The sequence below is a fragment of the Alosa sapidissima genome, chromosome 5, assembly GCF_018492685.1.
Source record: "Alosa sapidissima isolate fAloSap1 chromosome 5, fAloSap1.pri, whole genome shotgun sequence".
NCBI classification, from domain to species: Eukaryota; Metazoa; Chordata; class Actinopteri; order Clupeiformes; family Clupeidae; genus Alosa; species Alosa sapidissima.
In genome coordinates this window covers 8,777,560-8,800,859 of record NC_055961.1, presented here as the reverse complement: position 1 = coordinate 8,800,859, position 23,300 = coordinate 8,777,560, and the positions used below count along the sequence as shown (strand labels likewise).

General features: G+C 40.9%; 1 protein-coding gene and 1 long non-coding RNA gene across 2 annotated transcripts; both read left to right on the top strand.

Moving 5' to 3' along the window:
* Nucleotides 1-1,110: 1,110 nt before the first annotated feature.
* On the top strand, nt 1,111-3,514 carry havcr1 (hepatitis A virus cellular receptor 1). Its single transcript, XM_042092503.1, has 7 exons — nt 1,111-1,192; nt 1,323-1,661; nt 2,018-2,080; nt 2,287-2,345; nt 2,444-2,546; nt 2,665-2,701; nt 2,858-3,514. Exons 1-7 carry the CDS (start codon nt 1,120-1,122, stop codon nt 2,985-2,987), a joined length of 804 nt encoding a protein of 267 aa, XP_041948437.1. The 5' UTR covers nt 1,111-1,119; the 3' UTR covers nt 2,988-3,514.
* A 19,178-nt stretch (nt 3,515-22,692) lies between these two features.
* On the top strand, nt 22,693-23,120 carry LOC121710011. The gene is made up of 3 exons (XR_006032077.1): nt 22,693-22,783; nt 22,869-22,919; nt 22,992-23,120. It is a non-coding gene; the product is annotated as an uncharacterized LOC121710011 (long non-coding RNA).
* The last annotated feature ends 180 nt before the right edge of the window (nt 23,121-23,300 follow it).

Here is a 23,300-nt window from a genome sequence, read left to right as displayed (position 1 = left end):
CGCACTCTCTTGTATGTTACTTTTTTTTACTGAAACACACTCAGCACACAGTGAACACACAGTGAGGTGAAGCACACACTAATCCTGGCACAGTGAGCTGCCTGCAACAACAGCGGCGCTCGGGGAGCAGTGAGGGGTTAGGTGCCTTGCTCAAGGCCACTTCAGCCGTGCCTACTGGTCGGGGTTCGAACCGGCCGAAGCACTAACCAGTAGGCCACGGCTGCCCCGATGGGCTTTAGACTGTCATGATAGGGCCCAAAATCTCAAGTGTCATTGCAAAATTTTCTGTGTATCGAGAAAACTTTTACTGTGTGATCGTTTTACCAGATTTACTAGCCTTAAAGGTCGGCCATAATAGCCTATACATTTAATATTAATCATGGCAAGTTCAAAACTAATTTACACTAAGGTCTGCTTTGCAATGTAGTTTAAATGTTAGCACTCATTTTGTCAGCCGCTTTGTATAAAAGCATCAGCTAAATTAATTATTTAACCTACATGTAATGTTATGGGAGGTATATGTTTGAATTATGGGATGTGTATGTTCAAATGTAAATTTAATCTACAAAGATATTTTAGTTAACAGTACATCTGGGATAAAAGTCGACTGTGCATGCCAGTAAATTGAATGATTAGGTTGTCTAAACTGGGGGAAATGTGTCCATGAAAACTATCCTCTGATTGTTGAAAAATTAAAGTGTACAGTAGATTCTAAAAGGGAATGTTGTATTCACGTTATTAAAGCTACATTTGAATTATTTTTAGCTCTGTGACCAACGTATGTATGTACAATAAAGGCAAACTAGGAATATTAAATAAAATGTAATTCCTTGAAGGAGATGTATTTTCTCCAGTTTTAATAACTTCCTATAGTATGCATGCTGAAGTTAACTGACATAACACAGATGCCTCAGGTGGTTGCTGATGAAGATCTTATCAATTCTATTTTAAAACTCAATTAAATAAAAGGCCAAGAAAGCATTTCAGAAACATAAACTTGAAAATAGGGAAATACTTCACCTGCAGGGAAAGGAAAAACATGACCTCATCTAAGAGGAAGTCATGTGTCTGGCAAGTTTATTTGTGGCTTTGCTAACTCACATGAAGACACTAACAGACATGGAGAGTCTTACCATGCCTGCTGCCTGCCGCTACATCTGCTTATTCTCCATTGTCTTACCCCTGCTCATATGTAAGTACTTGTGCTATGATCCTACATTAATTATCCTTCATTGTAAACATACTGTATGTAAAGGTAGTTTATATATCTAATTTAAAATATATTACACAACATGACCATGATCATTCTCTTTAATTTACAGGTTTAAGTACTGGCACTACAGTATATGGCACTGTAGGAGAGAATATCACCCTTCCATGCTACTACAATTCAAAGTATCATGGCCTAATAAGTATATGCTGGGGAACAGGCGATATACCAAATATGGGATGTAATAACAACATTCTGACAACTGATGGGCATAAAGTAATTTCTAGAGTATCTGACAGATACAGATTAATGGGCAATTTAACAACAGGGAATGTTTCTCTGACTATCTATGATTCAATTCAATTTGATTCTGGAAAATACTTCTGCCGCATACACATTCCTGGATGGTTTAATGATGAAAAGTATTTGATCCGCCTTCTCATCAGAAAAAGTAAGAACTCTATAAAATTCCAAAACACTAAATCCTCGATTTTGATAAATTTTCATGAATAATTGTTTTACATTTTGTTTTCCAAGTAATTTCAGTTGAACTGTAATTGGGTATTGTTGTTTGATTTATTTGTACTCAATCAAAACAACACAATTGCAAATGTATTGATATTACCTGATACACAAATAAATTACATGACTTTTTAATGTTTTTAAAAATGGAGATATAGCATTTTGGAACCAAACTCTTCAAATGTACACTACCAATCAATGTTTTCCACGAGTAGAGGTAATACAACAGATGTAACAATTGACCCAGTGCTGTTTTAGACAATTAATGAAATATCTTCTCTTCAGCACCTAATCCATCATTTCAAAGCATGACATCAGAATCCTCTATCACCGAATCTCACACCAAAGGTAATGGCCCTACTTCACTGATGACCAATTGCCCTTCAAGATTGTTCTTTACTGAAAATAACTTGGCCTCTTGAGGAACAACAGAGTGATGACAGAATGTAGATTATAAAGAATGTATGTGCCATATTGTGTAGAGGACAGTTCTTCAAAGTTATTTTCAGTATTTTCAGTTAATTTCAAGTTTTTCTTCCTTCCTGTATTTAAAGATCACCAGTGCACCATCCTAACTGAACCAACTGACACAACACTACAGTACAGTGAAATTGTGAGTAAATCAATAAATACAAGAATAAATAAACAAATGAATAAATGTGATAACTGAAATGATTCATTACACATACTTGCTTTTCATTATATTTGTAGGAAGGACAAAGGGTTTCTCATCACCCAGGAGTACTGGTGGCTGTGGTCTTGTTGGTTGTTGTGGTGGTGGTGGTTGTTACTGTGGTGGCTATATTTCTGATGAGTGAGTTTACAAGTAACTTTTCATTGTTTTACTGTTCAAAACACACACTGATGCTAAATGTCCTTCTGTAGAAATTACAGAATTGTACAAAACTGAATTGAAAACACTACTTTTCTAGAAAATCGATGGAGAAAAATGGATCCAAATGTTCAGATGTAAGTTTATTTTTTAATAACATATACAGTACATGCTCCAAAAATGCCTTGGTGTGACTTGTAAAAACAAAACGTCCTTATTTGTGCTGGTATTGTGCCAATTACAGTAACCCTTAAAAGAGCTAATAAAAGCTCATTCCACTTTTTTTCGGACAGAAACCAGGCCTCTGACCCCTCAGTAATCTACAGCAACACTGGAAGCAGTCTGGGACTCTTCTCCAGGGAAATGGCAATAGAGAATGTCTATCAACTGGATGACTCAGATGTCTATGAGCCATGCCTCTAAGACAAGTTGGCAACATAATCAAAGAAGATGTGTTTTAAATATGTCAATGATATATTTACGCTTTAGACTAATTTTGCCATAATGTTGTGCCACTTTCTAAGAATGTAAGTAGGCTACATTATGATAACACTATCTGACATCTATCATTTAGTGTCTTTTGTGGGTTCCACCTCTGGAAAAAAAAAATCTGGAATTTTGTTGAAATTATTCACCAAAAGCTAATCTTTCCTTCAAACAGCACAACTTGTGGTTCACATTCACATAATTTCACAATGGACAACAACATGCAAAACATAGTTTTCGATATATGGGCAGGTTCAACCCTAATTTTTGGCGATTGTCCATGCCATAGTTATATGTGTAAAAAGGTTAACAAGCATATCACAGCATTGGTTTCCTCCCAAGATCTACCTGTCATTGAGTATAGCATACTTGTCCAGAGGTGATAAATTGCAACACAGAGGTGATATCTTTTATGGATAAGGAGTGATTGTTGATTAAAGAATTCTGCAAAGGAGTTTCACACACAGATATTATAGATGTATAATTATGCAAACAATATATGATAGCTGTGAACAGATTTTTCCCAATTTGTTCAACTCAGTTAATCCAACAGACTTTGTAGTCTTTCTGAGTTATCTTAACTTAAATGTTCTAAAAAAAGGTGTTTAAAAACATCAGAACAGAAACCAATGAAAAAATGGTAACACATGCAAGAGATGACTTCTACTATGCCACAAGATGAAAATGAAGATAAAGTGGATTACAATTTAATGTAAAATGCATCTTAGCAATTGAAAACTGTAATACTTTATGGATGATGAAAATGCAAAGGCCTGAAGAAATCCATCATGAAGAAAATATTCACTTCATGCTCCATGTTTAGTTTATTTTCATAGTAAAATAAATCTAGGTTGTCCTTATATAACAGACTGTTAATGTTTCAAGTGTGGTATGATATGCTAGTTTTTTAAAACACTTTTGAGTCCTCATGACTTGAAAGGGTAGCATTGTATCAAGCCTACGTTATCAAACTGGTAAACCTCTGACCTTAGTGCAGATTACATAGAGCAGTGTTTCCCAAACTTTCAGGGGCGTGGCTACATGGTGGCCAGGGGGGGCCATCGCCACCATTGGTCAAAGCTTGGCCACCCTGCTGCCCCCTCCAGCTCCGTTCAGTGAAAAGTAAAAGAAACAAAAAAACCGATAGCTGCTGTTTTCGATTTTAGTACGATAAAGCAGGGACTGAACCAATTACTGCACTACACAATCTACAACCATTGGCCCAGTCAGGAAGTCGTTCTGATCAAATCGTGAGTAGTGCAGCAGCAGTAGTGGGACAATTCAAAGTAGCCATCTGTTAAAAACACTTGACAGTAGACTACTACTTAACTTCCGTAACAACAGGTGAGTCGATGATGAGTTGGAACATTAATGTTAATAAGATGTTAGAATGTGTCACGAATCATAGCAAAGTGAGCTGCATTGGGCTGTCCTTGTTAGGTAGGCTAAATTCTGGGTTATAAAACAGACGTGACAGCAAAATAATAATTTCATATAGCTCGGCTTACCCCAAAATAACTGAGTTGTGGTGGCAAAGCATGTTCCAATGCTATTATGTGTTTCTCTGGCTGTTTCTCTGGCTGTTCATAATACAGTTTTGAGATCCTAACAAATTCCTGCATGACATCCAATTCAAGGCTCACATTGCATCACAATTTGTTCGACAAAGACACAACTTTTTGCCTTTACTTTGTTCATGGCAATGCAGTAAAAAGTTGTTGTAGAGAATCATCATGAGTGCACACACAGGCTAAAATGCAAACTCGGGTCAAGTCAGGTCAGATCAGTTCGTCTCACAGATATGGAGCGCAGAAAGGTCATTTTTCATCACTAAATTAAAATTAAATTTCATCACTAAATTAAAACTACATTTATTTCTGTAAGACACACACCACATGTTTGTAAATTGCTCAGCCCCAAAGTCCCCCTCTACCATGGTTCTTATATTGCCAAATTCAGGACAGTCTGGCCTACACAAAAGTCATGTCCAGCTTGCAGCTTGCTGTGGTGAGATACATTTCAAAATGTAAGAATTTTATAATACGCTTTTTGTCTTTGTATTATTTCAAAATCAATATCAATTTCAAATATCAAGTATTGATATATGAAATGGTGGCAGTGTGTGTTTTGTATTAACAGATGTTTTTTTTTTTTACTTTTTGCAATTGTCAAGGTTCTCCTTTAGCTGATCATTAAAAACGACATACAGTATATCATACAGTGGCGCATTGCATTCACATCACACACAAAAAAAAAAAATCAGGTTCTCATAATTATGAGATGATTCTCATAATTATGATAGTATCTCATAATTATGACATATTATCTCATATTTACGAGATAATTATCTCGTAATTACGAGATAGCCTAATTATGATTTATGACACATTTTAAATTTTGCCCCCACTTGTGTGGCATGGTCTAGCTATTAGAGAAGATAGACAACAGCTTCCCAAGAGCAGTCTGAAGCTGAAGTTCCTTTCAAACCTTTACTTAGGATTCACTGTTAAACTAAGCAGACCAACAGAGTACATATCAGTTATTTCCTTCGATGTTTTGTTTAAGAGCAATCATGTAGACTAACATTTCAAGTTACAGAATAGAAACTAATGTGTTAGCTTATGGCTAATGTACAGTATATGAGAAATCCCATAGAGATGCTAACGGTTAGCATAATCAATAAAAGTAGATATTTAGAGCCAACTTCAGTCCATTTACGAAGGAGTTACATAAGAAGAGTTCTTTGTTTACAACTGACTATTTTCTCTCAATATAATAGGTGTAGGAAAAATGTGACTGTTTAACTCATCAATGCCACTTGAACGAGTAGCCTAGCTGCACAAAATAAACAATAGGCGTGCGTGTGACAACGTGGATGGAGGTAGCCCTATGCGTAGTAGTACACCTACTGGTTAGGACTGTCAACATGCAACATTGTATTGCCTTTGGGCAAAGAGTAGCCTATCGAAGCTTCTATACTCTTTGCTTTGGGGTTGTTGGTGATTTGACAGGCTTATTTTTCATAGCACATAGACATGTTAATCTCTCAAAGTACGAAAGTCATTCAAAGCAGGAAATCAGTAGGAAATATGTGCTTGCTTTTATTGAAAGGCTGTTTAGATCCTCAGCACGGATCCTATCCTTATCTCATAATTACGAGATAATTTTCTCGTGATTATGAGATAGTTATCTCGTAATTACGAGATAATTATCTCGTAATTATGAGATACTATGTCATAATTATGAGATACTATCTTGTAATTATGAGATAATTATCTCATAATTATGAGATACACGTGATTATTTTTTTTTGTGATGTGAATGCAATGCGCCACCGTAATATCATGTATATAATCACAATATAATTACATACCAAACTAGATGTACCGCATAGCGGTACAAAATATGACCGCCGCTCAGTCCTGTACATCCGTTCCACGAAAATAAATCACACTTCAATTTGTCTCCATATTTTACTCCATCCCCCACTCTTGAAACTTTTGTGTATGCTTGTTTGGCATGCCTGATTGTGTGTGTGCGGCTGCACAGAAAGTAGCCTACTGGTGCTGAAAAGGTGAATAGATTGTAGAATAGCCAAAGATGTAGCATTGTTATAAAACCTTTAAAATCTCTAAACAATCACAAGTAGGGCAGTTCATCACAGTTCATCCATTGCAACTGGATTGATGAAAGGTCACTTACACCTGTAGGCTACATTGTATTTGGGAAAAGCAAAAGGTATCAGCATAATGTTATTTATTTATTTATTTATAAACAAAAACATCTCTGTCAGTTCCATGCCGTTTTCAACAGCTATCAAAAACAAAGGTCATTTTTGGATGGATGGATTTTTTGTGAATGTTTCTTCTTCTACATAAGATTTTAGTCATCTTTAGTTCATGTAATACTTTATTGTCAATGCACAAATTAAGTAACAGTAGTCTGAAACGAAATGCTGTTTTACATCTAACCAGTGGTAAAAATAACTGACATGTCCAAATGGGCCTTGATGAAATGCGTCGCTAGACTGTTCATACACATTTTAAAGGGCCAAAGTTGAAGAGCTGTTGTCCGTTATTGTTCGTGCAAATATAGGCTGATTCATGTTCCCTTGCATTGTGTAACTGAGGTCCATGGCTAGTCTGGCTTTTTACCAGACCAAGCTCAATCTTTTAAGAAATCAAAAAATAAATAGCGGGCAGATCAGGCTGGGTTCACTCAGGCAGTTCTGAACATCTTAACTGAAGATAGGGGCGATTAAAGCAAAATAATATTGCATTTTCATTTTTTACCGGGGGGGTGCAAATCACAAATGAGTGATTATGGGCCAGGTTGATGTGGGCCCTTGAGACCAACATACCATAAAAGATTCTTCATCCTCAGTGCCACGGTTCAGGTAGTTATTTAGGAAAAACTGCTTTTTTTGCGGTTCGGGGGGCCCAGCACGGGGGGGGGGGGGGAGGTTGGGGGGGGAGTGGCCCCCGGGGACGAAACAAAATGTTTCCGTAAAAGTCTAGCGGGGCTACATACCCACCAAATTTCATGTGCCCCGGTGGTTCGGTGTCCCGGGTATCGTTGACCAAAAATTCAGGAAGTAGATGAGGGGGAAAAAAAACAAAAAAAACTTTGACAATCCCTATATGACCGCTTCGCTAGCAGCGATCATAATAAATGGCAGAAACAAACCGAATGCATGTAGCGGTAGGCTGGCCTTTTGCTGTAGAGATTTTCCATTTACTACATACAGTAGGCGCTCTGATTCCATGTATGGGGCACATATATATTATTTATATGACACACAAACACAAGTAGACAAGACCTGTTTAGTTCAAAAGCTCACTTGCCACGGCAAGGCACAGATCAGGAGTATGATGATGAGACAAGACAAGAGACAATGTTAGTATTTTTTTCTTTTTGTTGTTTTTGTTGATGTTTTTTTGGTTTGTTTTTTTCTTAGCTGACAAAGACACACACATCACAAGGACATGAACATACAAAAAAGAACACATATTGTATGTACTAAATGGTCAGGGAAATAGATAGTAAATCAACAGTGTAAATCATTACTAATAAATGGCTGACAAAAAAAAAAGAAATGATAGCTCCAGCGAAAGTTCTACTAGGAAGACTCGTAGTGTAGCTTTACTCCTCCCATGCTTACATGGAGCCAATCTTAGCTTTGCCTACTTTTCAGGAAAGCACTGCAATCTGATCATTCACTCATTCAATCAGCCCTAGCCTATAGGAATTCAGTGGGCTCTTTAAATATGTTCCACCTAACACTGCTTTTCCTTCTCAGTACGCTGACTGACGTCCTACTGTAGCTCAGGCTTCCGCGCGGACCTGGGCTCTCTGCGTTTTTACCTTCGCCCCTCAGTGGCGTTCCTTGTTACAATCCAACCGCGCTCGTTCGCTGCGCTGTTAGGACCTGTGCGTCCTTCGGTCAGGGCCACTGCATGTCGCTTCATCGCTAACCTCTGCATATCGAAGCCAGTCACACTCACGCTGTTGCAGCCTTCACTTCACGGTAACCTACTGCCGGGTCGCCGTCCTCGCGCAACTCTGTTGCAGGCCCATGTCGTTTCGGCAACGATTTCTCAAGCTTCAGCGTCTGGTTGGTAAGGTTATTGTGCTCTCTTCCCAAGCTCCTCGAGCTGGGCTACACTCTACCCACAGTCATGCAACCCACTTGCCAACGGTATTCGGCGTGCAGCAAACAAACTGACTCATCTGACACGGTTTCTTTCACTTAGGCCTCCTTAACAATAATTCCTGCTGATTTCATAATCCCTGCAATTTGTGCTGTTAATTGCTAGCCTGCACCACGTTGCCATTGAACCCAACCCAAGACCTGTTTAATTGATGTTCTACACTTACTGTGGTTATCTCGTTGTCTACCTTGGTTGAGCGTCGTCAAACCAGTTGTTTTTTGTGTAGCCTCTTAATTTGCCTCGCGGCTCGTTGGGCTGCATAGACTTTAGGCTTGGCTACTCGTCTGCTGGAACTTCGGTTCAGGTATCACTCCTTGTGCATGGCTGCGGGAAGCCAGTTCATTCGTTGCATTTGTTTAATCATCTGGGATTGCGTCGCATACCTTCTGGTGGGAAGTCTACACGGCCTTCCTCGGGTGATTCTCTGCATGCACTGCTCAAGTCCTCCTCAGTTGGTCTCGTATGCGAGTTTGCGCTTCAGCTTGCTCAACGGGCTGTTGATTGCTAGTTGCCATTGCCAACTACTCAGCTACCGCTGATCTGTCGTGTCCCAGGTATGCCGTGACATCCCCAACGTTCTCAGCTATCTGGGTTCTCAATTTTGGGGGGTCTTACACCAAAGCTCGAACCAAAATGACAGCACGATTATCTAGGCAATTATGGGTGTTTTCTTTTCAATGCCCGTACTATGTCATTGTTCATTAGCTGACGCCACAGTGATGGGCTCATGCCTACATGGTGTTGGTTGAGCTTTTAATTAAGAAGCTGTGTCATTTGTGTATTTAACATATCCTTCTAGCGTCTTTTGTATGTTTGAGAATGTCTTTTCTGATTCCATATTGTGTATTGGGTTCCTAGGAATTCTATGGCAGGCCTCACTTTGCTCACTGCCCACCAGTTTACCGGCTGTTCATGATTATGTCGGCAATTTTGCATTTTGCTAGTTGTGGTTTAAGTGGTGGCCTATGCTGGAAGTTTGTTGATCACGACTACCAACGTAGCCGTTGGCTGGTTGTTTTACCGATGACGATATTACATGTCACCTGACTAACCACTCCTTCCTTCTCGCAGGTCAAACGGAGCGGTCCATCATCACTGGCAGATTCAAGTCTCCTTCAGGCCAATGCTGCGCCCATCATGCACTCTCTTTAAACACAACGGGTCTCTGCGTGTCCATATGATTTCAGCCATCTAGTCACGCCATCCGTCACATTGATTGTTGACTCGAATTGCCGTTTTAGCAGGATCCTCTGCAAATAATGTATACTCTAATTTCCATTCTCCTATTTTGCCTTGGCTGTTTTGTTTTGGCAGATATGCTCACCCAAAGTGATCGCGCCAGGGAGGACGTGCAAGTTCCTTTTACATTCTCCTCCCAATCTTTAATTTGTTAACCCCTGCAGGTGCATCATGCCTCCCCTCTTCTGCTGAGGGGATGCAGTTCGTCAATGGAGAAGCAGTTCCACATATCACACTAACATCTACTTTCTTACAGGGATGGCAGTGCCGGTTCACAGAATCACGCAATCGCATGGATCATGTTTCCAGTTCATACTGGAGTGGGGTCATCCCTCCGTCTTCACAATTCTCCCGAAGGCCAGCGCTTTCGAGGATATCTCCTCTTGTAGCACAGCTTAAAACTAGCCTTCCTAATCCCGGCACTTATCACCTGTCTAGAACTGACTCTTGTCTGTGTAAAACCGGCACTCACTGATGCACTTTTTGTTATTGTGCTCTACCTTCTAAATTGTTTTAATTGCACTGGCATTGTGGGAGAATTGTTTTAGCTTTAACCTGTTTACCGCATTGTCAGTAGCCTGGAGGACCTGACCCAATCTGACAGATTAAGGGTCTGGCCACAAATAACGTAATGTCCCAACTCGAGGGGGCGGCACCAAGCACGCATTTGGAAATCTCACCTCACACAATCTACGCTACGTCTGTCATCTGTTTAGATCGCCTCTGGCCCGCTATATCAGCTACACAGATATGATTTGCCCCTTGCATCACGGGGAACCAAAGTTACGTGCGTCATACTCCTTGCCAGACTCGAGTCTCTCCCTGAGCAAACGCTTCCGTGAGAACTCTGGATTCCCAGGGTACATTGTCAGTCGCTTTGATTAAAAATGTGCCGGCCACATGTAATGTCACGTGTATGCACACCCCTCCACTCATCACTCAGGGGCCAGTGCTTGGCGCACGACTGATGTGATTTCTGCATCCAGTTGGGCGATATGTGCCGCATCTTGTCGAGTAAACTCGACCGTGGTGCCTAGAGGGTTAAAATAGGCTATCCTAATCTTCAAAACATTTTTAATAGTTTTCATATAGTAGTTTTGATTCCCAACCGCCACTCCAATAAAAAAGTCTGGACCCGGCTGGCCCCCCCTATAAAATAATCCTGGCTACGCCCCTGCAAACTTTTTCATGGGGACCCACTTTTTAGAAAGTTTGGTGATGCACTGACTCCTCAGTTTTCCCACAATTCTGTAATCTCAATTACACTCATGAAACAATGTTAAATATTTTCAAAGCTGTTAAATTCTCGCTCCCACACACAACCTCAGGTTGTCCTCATCCTGCTTTGAACACGGTTGTGTGGCATTTTGAGCACCATTTTGCAAAGTTGGAAATAGGGATGTAACAATTACCGGTATAATGGTAAACCGCGATAAAAATGTTGACTAACAATTACCGTTTTCTTTTCAAATATCATGATTATCACGGTTGATTACCGTGGTGTGGAAACGGTGTGTTTAATCCTTCCCAGCTACATCCGAGCCTGCTTTTGACATACAGTAGGCCTGGTACAATGAAATAAAACTGGTACCCTACTGATTCTGTTGTCTAATTGATGGTTTTAACTACGATTCGGATTAGGCTACCCCTGATTTTAAAAGGCGGAACATTTTCACCACAAAATGTGCACTGTATCATGTAACCACTCTGCGTCTTTTTATGTTCCGTCCACATTAAATCCATTCCACTCACGTTGTCAGGAGAATACAGTAGCCTAAAGTTTTATTTAGAACACTTACTTTGGTCTCACTCATTGGATCCAAATAACAGAAATACCAAACTGCAAGTTATGGTAGGGTAAGTTAAGCTATAAGCACATACTGTAGCTTAAACATGAAGAAAAAAGTGAACAGGACACTTTTTAAAACTATTTCAGCTTGTGTAGGCCTATCAGTGCTTTCTGAACATATTGAACACACTTTTAGAAATACCGTGATAATACCGAAAACCGTAATAATTTTGGTCACTATAACCGTGAGGTTAAATTTTCATACCGTTACATCCCTAGTTGGAAATAACTAGTCTACCGAAAAGATACGTTTTAATGTAATCTGAGAGTTTGGGGATATTCTGGCATGCTATGTACTCGTCAGCAGGGTTCTAAATGAACACCCGCCAACCCACCAAATGTGTGTTAAAATTAATTTTGCCGGGTGTTAGTGTAATGGAAGCGAACTGAGCTAGCGTGCTAGTTGCCCGTGTAAATATTCACAGCCCTAACCTTAAGAACACTTCTAACCGCTGAGTTGGAAGCCTGGGCTTTTAGCTCAGTGGTTAGAGCGTTCGACTCCCTTGCCGGTGTGTGTGGAGGTGAGCGGGTTCGAGGGCCGTGAGTAGCGCCGAATTATGACCTCTGTAGAAAAGGCTCCTTGGACTAATCCAGTTAATAATTGCATTATAATTATGGTCCCAAATTTCTATTAATATGTTCATTTATTATGTGTAAATAGTGTGACTATGTCTTTCGGGAGTCATTATCATGCATTCGGTTTGTTTCTGCCATTTATTAGTAATGATTTACAGTTTGTTTACTACTTACTAACTACATACTTACCTGAGCATTCAGTATTGTGCAATTTAGCATACAGAAGGTGAGGGACATTTTGGGGGGAAAGAAGTGGTGCATTTTATCATTCAAACATGCGACTTTTCATGAAAATTCTATAATCCAAGATGGCCGCCACCATATGACGTCATAATATGCAAATTAGATATAAACATTTAATCCCTACATAAACTTTGGGTCATCCTTAATATTTCTCTAATTTACAGAAGCTCTCTATCTCTTATCACTTTTAAGATATAGCCTTTTGAAATGCAGACAGCCGCCGGTGCGCAGCAATTAAAAGTTCACCTGTCCAAGAGTTTAAATCTGGGCTGAGGTTTTGACAACAATATTCAAATTGTTGTTTACCTAAGTTTATCTTTTGTGCAGATCATATTATCAGAATCAGCTTTTTTGGCCTGGTTTATGTAAACTAATAAGGAATCCCCCACTCAATGAAAATCAAAGGCTACATATTCTCAACTGACTGGTCAAAAAGTGCGCACCTTATTATTATCTGCAGGTGTGTGACTTTGACCTACATGCACGTGGCTGCAAATTGACTTTTAACTTATGTATTTTCTGCCTTAGGCATTTTAAAGTATGGATGTATGGTGGTTAGAAGTGTAAATATCAACAGCCAAACAAATAACTGGCGTCAGTGACGTCTTTGACATGAAGATCCCCGGAACTATGCTTCTACTATCATTCTACCATAGGTCGAGAGGTGTAGTTGTAACTACACAACTTTACGATAGTGGTTGCGAATGTTCGTTGCTACTGTAACGTCGGCGCACAAGACATTGCGTAGCGTTCTTCCACGCAGGGCATGCTGGGATGCGGGAGCGAACATTTGGGGTTTATGTCTGTATTTCTCCTTAGTTATGAGTGTAATGTTAGCGTCTTTATTGTAACATGTTTCCCTTTTAGTTCTCCCTCGTGTGTGTGATCCTCTTTGAGTGGGGGGCTGCGTCCAGCCCTGTATGTGTAGCGTGTGTGTGTACTTGACCTGCCCCGTGTGTATTGTGTTCTGTGTCTGTGTCCCTGCTCTCGTTTCCTCGGCTAATAAACCTTTGATTGGAAAACTGAGTGTGTCGCTATCAAATCGTTACATTGGTGTCAGAAGCGACTTTCATACATGACCTCCACTCAGCGAGAGAAGCTGGGAATGGAAGACCATACCACTGGGTGGAGGCCCACGCAAGAGGATCCAGAGAGAGCCCTTGTAAGGGCTGCTAAAGAGCTTGAGGTTTTCTATCGTTACTGCCGCTGCAGGAGAGGAGCTGTCGCCTGGACCTGCCTGCTGCCATGGGAGGAGATCTTGCTGGAAGAGGGGACTGAAGAAGCGGTCGCGGAGAAGACGACGCTGGCCTGGGCGCTGACTCCTCTGTGAAAAGACCAGGAGCCCCTGCCCCCGCCGGGCGGCTCGAGGCTGGAGCTGGCGGTGGCACTGGCCGCGACTCATGAGCAGAGCCGAGGGAGAGCGGCGAGGAAGAAGTTCCTGGCTGACGGACGGTTGGCGGAGCCGCTGGGGGCAGCGAACTCACGACGGTGCGGCAGCTTCGACGGAAAGGCCCTCTGAACTTTAAAACGTTTGGGTGCGTGTGAGAGGCACCGTGCTGTGTGGGCGCCTGTTCTAGTTGGCCTGTTGGCCGGCGCCTTTTAAAAAAAAAAAAAAAAAAAAAAAAAGTTAGTTGTGTGGAGTTCGATAGCATGGCCACCTCGGGGGTCGTGCCTTCGCTGAGGCCGCGAGGGAGTGGAACGGGCCGGGAGCAGAGCAGGACGGCTCTGCGAGGAGGCAACACGAGGAGGGACGCTGAAGACGGTAGCTGCAGCGGGAGAGCTCAGCGTGGTCCGGTCGGTGCCTGTCTGTCCTGGTCGGTGAATCGACGGAGCGGAGCAGCGTTGGTACAGCTACATCAGACCCCCCTCGAACCCCGGTGCTTAGTACAGTGTCGACGGTTGAAAAGGCCACCTAGGGCCCCGCCAGGAGAGGAGGAGTGCCGCGGTGACACACCGCGGAAAGTGCAGCCTGAGGGTGGCTGCTGAGAGGGAGCTGGTGACGAGTGGGGACGGCCACGTGGTTGCTAGCACGCCCGCACTGGATTGCTAGCAGCATGGTTCCCCGTTGAGTGAGCTCTGCTCACTAACGCGCTGACGTTAGCATGAGGCTACCTCGTGGTCATTGCCGAGGACGCCAATGGCTTGGGGGAGCTGTGTAACGTCGGCGCACAAGACATTGCGTAGCGTTCTTCCACACAGGGCATGCTGGGATGCGGGAGCGAACATTTGGGGTTTATGTCTGTATTTCTCCTTAGTTTTGAGTGTAATGTTAGCGTCTTTATTGTAACATGTTTCCCTAATAGTTCTCCCTCGTGTGTGATCCTCTTTGAGTGGGGGGCTGCGTCCAGCCCTGTATGTGTAGCGTGTGTGTGTACTTGACCTGAGTATTGTGTTCTGTGTCTGTGTCCCTGCTCTCGTTTCCTCAGCTAATAAATCTTTGATTGGACAACTGAGTGTGTCGCATTCAAATCGTTACACTACTATGGTTTTGGGAAACACTAACATAGTGTAACGATGCATCGGACTGTGTAAGTTCCACCACCATAGTTCAAACTATCGTTTTGGGAAACAGTTGTGTCGTACTTACACAGTTTCAACCATGTTATTGCTAACGTAGTTAGCAACGATGCTTTTGGGAAACGCACCCCAGTTTGCCCGGTGATGCATGAGGCATTACACCCCACTAACACAGAATGTTTAGGGAATGCTTGGGAACGTTAGTTTATGGTTCTCTGAAGGTTCAAACCAAACCAAACTAACGTTTAGGGAATGTTCCCTAAAGGTTAGAACGTTCCCTAAACGTTAAGGGAACCAACCAACTGAAACGTTCTCCTGTGGTTGCACTGTACCTCCACACAACGTTCCCGTTTGGTTGTCTTTGGTTGTTCTGAGTGCGGTTTTGAAACGTTTATTTAAACAAGCACCATTTCAGTTTTTGAAGTAGGCTAACATATAAAATGTTTGCAGTCACTTGATTTAGATCCACTCAAATTATTGGTCTTATAAAATCTAAGTAATGTAAACATCATATCAAGATAATATATATTTAATATCAATTTTACTAAATAAAAAAAAATACTTTTGTGCTTTTTTTTACCGTATTAGGTGAATAAACTAAATATTTGAACCATAGACAGTAAAAGAAATGGAAGAACAGACTCCGTCGTTTTCAATGGGAGGGCACTGAGTCAAATAGAATGATTTTTCAGTTGGTCCCCCCAGTACTGCGCAGACTCACGCTTAACTTCGTGACGTTAGCCATCGAACTAAATCATATGATAGATAGGCTATACAGAAATTCTTCTCACACTTCCTTTGCCTTCAAAGTCATCAAAGTTAAACATTTATTTAAGTATTATTATTAATATCATCCTCACAAGTGATATCAAGTCGTGTTAATGTTGAAACTACCACACATGATCATCTTCAAAAACAGTCATGGTAAAACAAACGAAAAAGTTATAGCCTAGCACTGCTACCTAGCACTAGAAACTAATCTTCTTAACACTTTTCTGACCTACGGTCAATCCATCGAAAACCTCTGAAAGGATTATCGTTAGTGCCGTTTTTCATTAGGTTTACTTGCCTCTATCCAATGCTTTACCTTAACATACAATGGTATTGTAGGCTACATAGCTTTGTTCGTGAGTTTCCGTGCTGGCTGGACTGAGCTTCTTATCCAAACAATACGGTTATCTCCCTACGGTGCGTTAGCTTCCCTACAACCGGACTCGCTAACTATACTTCTTACGGGAACCTCAACGTTACATACGAGGTAGCTGAGCCTGTTTTGCCTTCTATTGTTTATGTAGATAATACAGTAGCTACAATGTCGGCACAGGATATATGCTATATGAAGTTATGGCATTTCAAAAAAATCCTAAAATGAATGGGCTTCTATGGGGTTAGCAGAGAAGTGGTCCCTCCAGCCTCCACTGATTCTTCTACTTCCGGGAATTCGCCTGTCCCCTTGGTTTGAACACCGCTGGAGGAAGTCTTGGAATGGATTACGTCTTGAATTCGATCTCAGGAAAGTAAGTGAAATATGTTAGTTTCATGATGTAGGCCTAGTGGTTGTAATGCAAGGGTTTGAGGTTTAACCTTATGTAGCGCCCCTACAGGGCAAGCTGACTACGCCACCCCTTGAGGTATAGTTTATCTGAGCAAGGGGAACTCTAATAATGTTGTCGTCACAGTTGGTGAAAGTATAAAAATATAATCTTTATTTTAGAAATAGGCTCACAAGGCAGTTGGTTAGTCACCAGATAAACAAAAAAGAAATGAAAGAAAAGAAAGGGAACCACATGGACAAGGGTAGGGACTGGGGAACCTCAGCATGGGCCAATAGGAAGACTAAGATTAGGCCAGGTCTTTCTAACACACGTGGTCTGGCGCACACTGAACAACACACGTTTAGGTGCTGGGAAAATACACTCAGGTGATACGTGGAAAGGGAATTAAGAGTTCATCCTACACACACACACACAAATGTGACAGCAATTAAGAGTTCATCCTACACACACTGCCGTTGCTATTGGGCTACTGGAGTGGGAACACTAGAGACCGGCTACCCCAAAGCTAAGTCGCTAATGGGCCTGCTAAACACTGAGGCTTTTAACTAGGATGAGGGAGGGGAGACACTGGACAAAGAGAGAGAAAAAAACACAAATAATAATAATAATAATAATAATAATAATAAAAAAAAGAACAAAATAAATCCACTCTAGCCTACGGCTCACCCTTTTTACACAAACACTACGGCCGGTAGGCCAGAGGAAGATAGACAACCCAAACAAACAAATAAACTATGGACGGCACCAAACATATAAGTAAAAAGAGAACAGCAACTAGCAACGTTGTATAGTTGCAGGGATCTTTAACACTGTCCAAGGAGGCTATGGCTTCTGGAGAACCAGTCACCCACCGCTACAGTAACCGTGCTGCCGGACACTTCTAGCTGATGTTACTAAAAACACGGCCGCATTCGCACCATGCACACACAAGCCTGCCACGGTCCTACCCGCGTCTGCTCTCCTGTGGACTTGCGGTGCGGTAACACCAACCCAGAACCAGCTGTGTTTACTACGAGCTACCGGCTTAAGGACCCCAGGTGCCTATAAATAAGCCTGTCGGTAATGCGGCAGGTAGCTTAATCAATCACCCCATTCCCACTTAATGACGTAGAGCATATGTTGAGAGAGAGAGAAAGAGAGAGAGAGAGAGAGAGAGAATCATGAGTCTAGCTGTGCAGAACGGGAGAGATAGGGAAAACAGCAAACTATTACTGGCCCAGGCTACACTTAAGTCCTTTCACTTGTAGGGCTTTGTTATATTCCGATTGTGTCAAGTTTGCAATTTACCAGCTAGCACATTGCTCATTCGTCTTTGTTTGCTGCTGTTCACAACGTGTTATGTTTTGCAGCATTGTATGTTTTGTGTCATCGTGTTAACCTGCTCGCGTTGTTGTTACAAATAAGATATAGCACTAGGCTACCGTTTCTTTTAATTAGTTTTAGTGTAGGCTACAGTCAGTCCTTTTAGGCTAGTCACTCGGCGGCAGTGGTGTAGTCTAGTAGTGGATATACTGTGTGTAGCTGGATATACTGTGATGTAGGCTAGTAGTTAGCTGTAGTGGGCAGGCTATACTGTGATCAACCCCAAATGTATCCAAGTCTATTTTAAGTGGGTATACTGAGATGGTGATGCTTTTTAAGTGGGTATAGCCTACTGCATAGTCCTGCATATGTAGGCTACACCAGAGCCATAGAGATGGCTATAGGCTAATGGCTACATTGTCGGCGGCCATCTTGTAACGCAGTTTATCGGACAGCCGATTCAAGTGAATAGACCTCTGAATTTCGCCTTCAAAAAGCTGAGCTCCGGTTGCGATTTTTGCTATGGGAAAATAACATGGGGAGAGAATTATTGCACTCTCCCAGGGAACGAAGAAGTCTGAAATGCAGACGTTTTGCTCAACACACTTTTGTCCTCTGCCTTCGAGTGGTAGGCTACTGTGATATTCGGTAGGCCTACGTTAAGCCAGCAACTTAGATTTTTGCTACCCCAGACCTAACTTGCAATGTAACTTGTCATAGGTAGTTAGGTTAAATTATTACCCTGATCTCCTTATAGGCAAAGATGGCAGTTTTGGTTCCTTTTTGTAGGCGAACTTCAGAGGTCTGTTGGGAAGCATACAGGAAGGGGCGGAATGTGTGTAGTAGGCTATACACAGCTGCCATACTGGCTTTACAAACTAAGCCCATGCATTACTATGGATGCTGTGTCTCCCCATTAGAAATTTTCTGGGCTACAATGCAAAAATCAAGTCAAAAGCTGGGCCAAATATCCAGCCAAGAAAATCTGGTTGTGTACAGGTGACTTATTGCTGCTATACTATCAATAATAGTTTTCTCTGTATGGAAATACTGCTTTGTTCTACTACTGGCTCACAAAAACTTTGTTCTCTTAACATAGATTCATACACCAAAGTTATGGAAAAATGTCAGCGGCTGATGGACACTTCTAGCATTGAGGCGGAAGAAGATGCGAGCGTCCACAAAAGGCAGTGCAGGGTCAAGTGATGGTAAGACCTCTTAACTCATTGAGTGCCAAAAACGTAATATTACGTTTTTAGCTCTTTTTTTAAATTACGAAACTACTCTAACACACCTTATACTGTATGTGATTTTGGGAACTCTGTGATGAATGGAAATGAAATATATGACGATCGAAAACTCATGAAAACGCACAATCTGGACATTTTATCTGGACATTTTATCATAACTCGGTTGCCGCTTTGGGTCGAATCAGTGACGCATGCACGGCAGCTCAAAACCAAATCAGAGGTGATGATGATTGGCGATTTCAACACAAATGTTTTAAAGAATGACTCCTCCACATATAAAGCCTTGAGGAATTTTTGCAAACTATTTGATTTTCAGCAACTTATTACTCAGTTCACAAGGGTCTCTTCTGATACCCAAACCATCATTGATTTAGTGCTTGTATCTGACCGATCTAAAATCTCAAAATGTGGCTAGAATATGGCCTAAGTGATCTTTCTATAATTTTTTGTACACGCAAAATACAAAAATGTCAGTATAATTGTCATAACTCAATTAAAATTCGATCTCTAAAGAACTATAGCAGTGAGGCATTGTCTAGATCATTGAGGGAGGTGGACTGGTCTCCTGTTTTTAATTGTAAAGAGGTGGATAAAGCTTGGATACTTTTTAAATCATTGTTTTTGAAAACTGTTGATAAAGTTGCCCCAGAAAAATCTGTCAGAATTAAATGCAGAACTGAGCCTTGGATGAATTCTGACATATTGAAAGCTATAAAGATAAGAAATGATTTTTTTAACAAATTTAGGAAGGCTAAAGATGAGCAGATATTTAGTAAGTATAAGAAACAAAGAAATGAGGTGAACCGAATGATTAAGAAAGCCAAGACAGGATTTTTCAATGACAAGATAGAGGAGAATAGGAACAACCCTAGAAAGTTATGGAAGGCACTAAAACTATTAGGATACAGCAACAGAGTGAAGACAAAATCGTTCAACCTGAGTTTGGAAATAGGAGGTACTGTTATATCTGACAAATTAAAAGTAGCAAATAGTTTAAACAAATATTTTACAACCATAGCCAACACTTTGGTGAATATGTTGCCCAGTCAATCAGGGCTCTATGGGGAAAGTCATGTGCAGGATTTTTATCAAAAGAAGGGAGTCCAAGCAGATATGTTTTCCCTTGTAAAAGTAACAAATGAAAACATTCTAAGTAAGCTTAAAAATCTCAATCCTAGCAAAGCAAGGTCTTGATAATATTCCCATGTGAGTGGTATTATATCAACTCCTCTTCCACTTACATGTGGGGTACCCCAGGGAAGCATCCGTTCCGTTATTTTTTCTGCTGTACATAAACGACATGAAGTCAGCATGTGATTTCAATCTGTATCTTTACGCGGATGATTCAGCTCTTTTAGTGTCTCATCGCAATAAAGCAGAGGTAGAGAAATTACTTAGTTCAGAAAGTCAGCATTTGGTTATCTGAAAACAAACTGTCTCTCCATCTTGGTAAAACTGAATCAATACTATTTGGATCAAATGATAAGCTAAGGAAGTCACCTGGATTCAGTGTGGTAGTTGGTGATTCTGAAATAATAACTAAGGAATCAGTAACTTACTTAGGCTGCATACTTGATAATAAATTATCTGGGGAGTGCATGGCTCTAAAAGTTCTGTCTAAAGTAAATCAGAAAATAAAATTTCTAGCTAGAGTATCCACATTAATAGATAGACAAGCTCTCGAGATTTTTGCTGGGGCCCTAATACAATGCCACTTTGATTATGCCTGCACTTCATGGTACACAACCATTCCTAAGATTTTCAAACAGAAGCTGCAGACATCACAAAACAAATTAGTGAGACTTATTCTTAAACTACACCCATACACACACCTCAACCCGGCTCATTTTAGTAGCCTTAAGTGGCTCAAAGTAGAGGATAGAGTAACATATATAAAATGGGTATGGTACATAGAATAATTAAAAATAAAGTACCAACATATCTTTGTAATTATTTTTCTCGGGTAAATGCTCTTCACAGTTACTCAACAAGGGGTAGTACCACTGACTTTGTTCTATGTAGATTTAAAAGTTGCATGGGCAAGGGCTCTTTTCTGTATTCAGCAGCCATCATATGGAATGGGTTACTAGCAGCATTAAAGTCAACAGATAATACTGATCATTTTAAATCATCCCTAAAGAGCTGGCTGAGCAATAGACAGTAGTATGGTTATTAGAGTTACATGCACTGTATGTACTGAGCAGTAGACAGTAGTATGGTTATTAGAGTTACATGCACTGTATGTACTGTACTTCCTTCTCTGTTTTATGTTGTATGTCTGGGGATGCCTGGTCCTCTCTATGTTACCTTGTTTTATTTTTGTTTTATTCCTCCACATACCACCAACATAATTACATTCACTTTAAGACATATGCCTTCACCACATGCCTACACCTGCAAACACTGACACACACCACCAAATGCACACATCTTAAGGACCACAATGGAAATAAGCCCTGTGGCTTTATTGTGTTTATCCTTTTGACTGATAATTGTACAAAGTAATTTTATGTATTTATTTATTCATATAAGAATCATCCTTTGTACAAAAACATCATGTCAATAAAGATTTTCAATCAATCAATCAATCAGCTGCAGGAGAGAAGGAACAAAATGCCTTCCCTCCAGGACTTGTACTCTGGGACCTAAGCGGGCAGAGAACATCACTGAAGACTCCACATATCCTGCACACACACTCTTTAACTTCCTCCCCTCTGGCAGGCGCTACAGATCCCTGCACACAAAAACAACCAGACACAAGAACACCTCTTTTCCCACTGCCGTCACTCTCCTGAACTGCAGATAAGTGGGGTCATCCCCACTTTGACCATTCACCTGCACATTACATACGTTATCATTCCAATATGAGTCTTGCACACTACATTTGCACTATTACTTTGCACTCTACATCACACTCCATGTGTACTTGTATTGGTATTATGTCTTATTTGTATAGTTGTTTTGTATATTGTGTTGGTATCTGCTGGTATTGTTGTATGTCTGTCTATTTGTTGAATGTAAAGAGCACCTACCAAAGTCAAATTCCTTGTGTTAGTATACTTGGCTAACATGGATATATTTTTAGACCTTTTATATTTTTTTGTATTTTGATTATTTTATATTAAAGTTATAAATCCCATCAATTTTGCATGTTCATTAATTCCTGCTAATATATAATAATGCATTCCTGCGCATGCAGTTTAAAGTAGTTTAAAGTAATAATAAAATTGGTATGCAAAGGTTGCAGTTGTAACAGGACAAGGTCCAGGCCCCTTGTCTAGCCCAGTAGTGCCTTTGCGAGTGGCTCTTGGCATTCGAAGGCGAGCCAATTAGTGTAGAGAAGTGGCTATATAAATTGTAACTTTTAATTTAAAAGCCGACGTCATAACTGCATACCGTTGTTCGTCCACCTGACTCCTGCCTTCACCGCGGGATCCCTTGTGCTGTTTTGGCCTCCTTCCTGCTGTGCACGCATCCAGTGATATTCCTGGTAGGTTATTGTGGCATTGCGTGCATAGTAACGTTTCCTGTATGATGTAGGCTAGTATAGTTAACACAAACTTTGGGGGTTTTAGGACTGCTGTCGGCTGCTGAACATGGGCCTCATAACCGACCTCAGCTGATTGGTATGTCATTTTAACCGTCTTCAAAATAATATGTAGCTTGCGTGGGTTTTTAATTGTATCTTTTTCATGTAGCAGAGCTTGCGATAACACAAGGAGCGGCAACATCAAGGCTACCTTGGTTCAAGTTCCGAACGCTGCTGTTTTGTTTTCACCTAAGTTGTGATGGTCGATTTTACATGTTTTGTTTATTGCATGTTTGCATACATTGTGTGTGTGTGTGTGTGTGTGTGTGTGTGTTCAGGCCTTGTAGGCCACTTGTATCAGTGCCTTAGTGGCAAAAAGTCTGACTGTCTGGAAAGAACTCACTCCCTGTATGGTGTTAATATTTGTTAATAAAGACAGAGTTTATTTTTGGAACCACGCCTAATAAAATATAGCTTT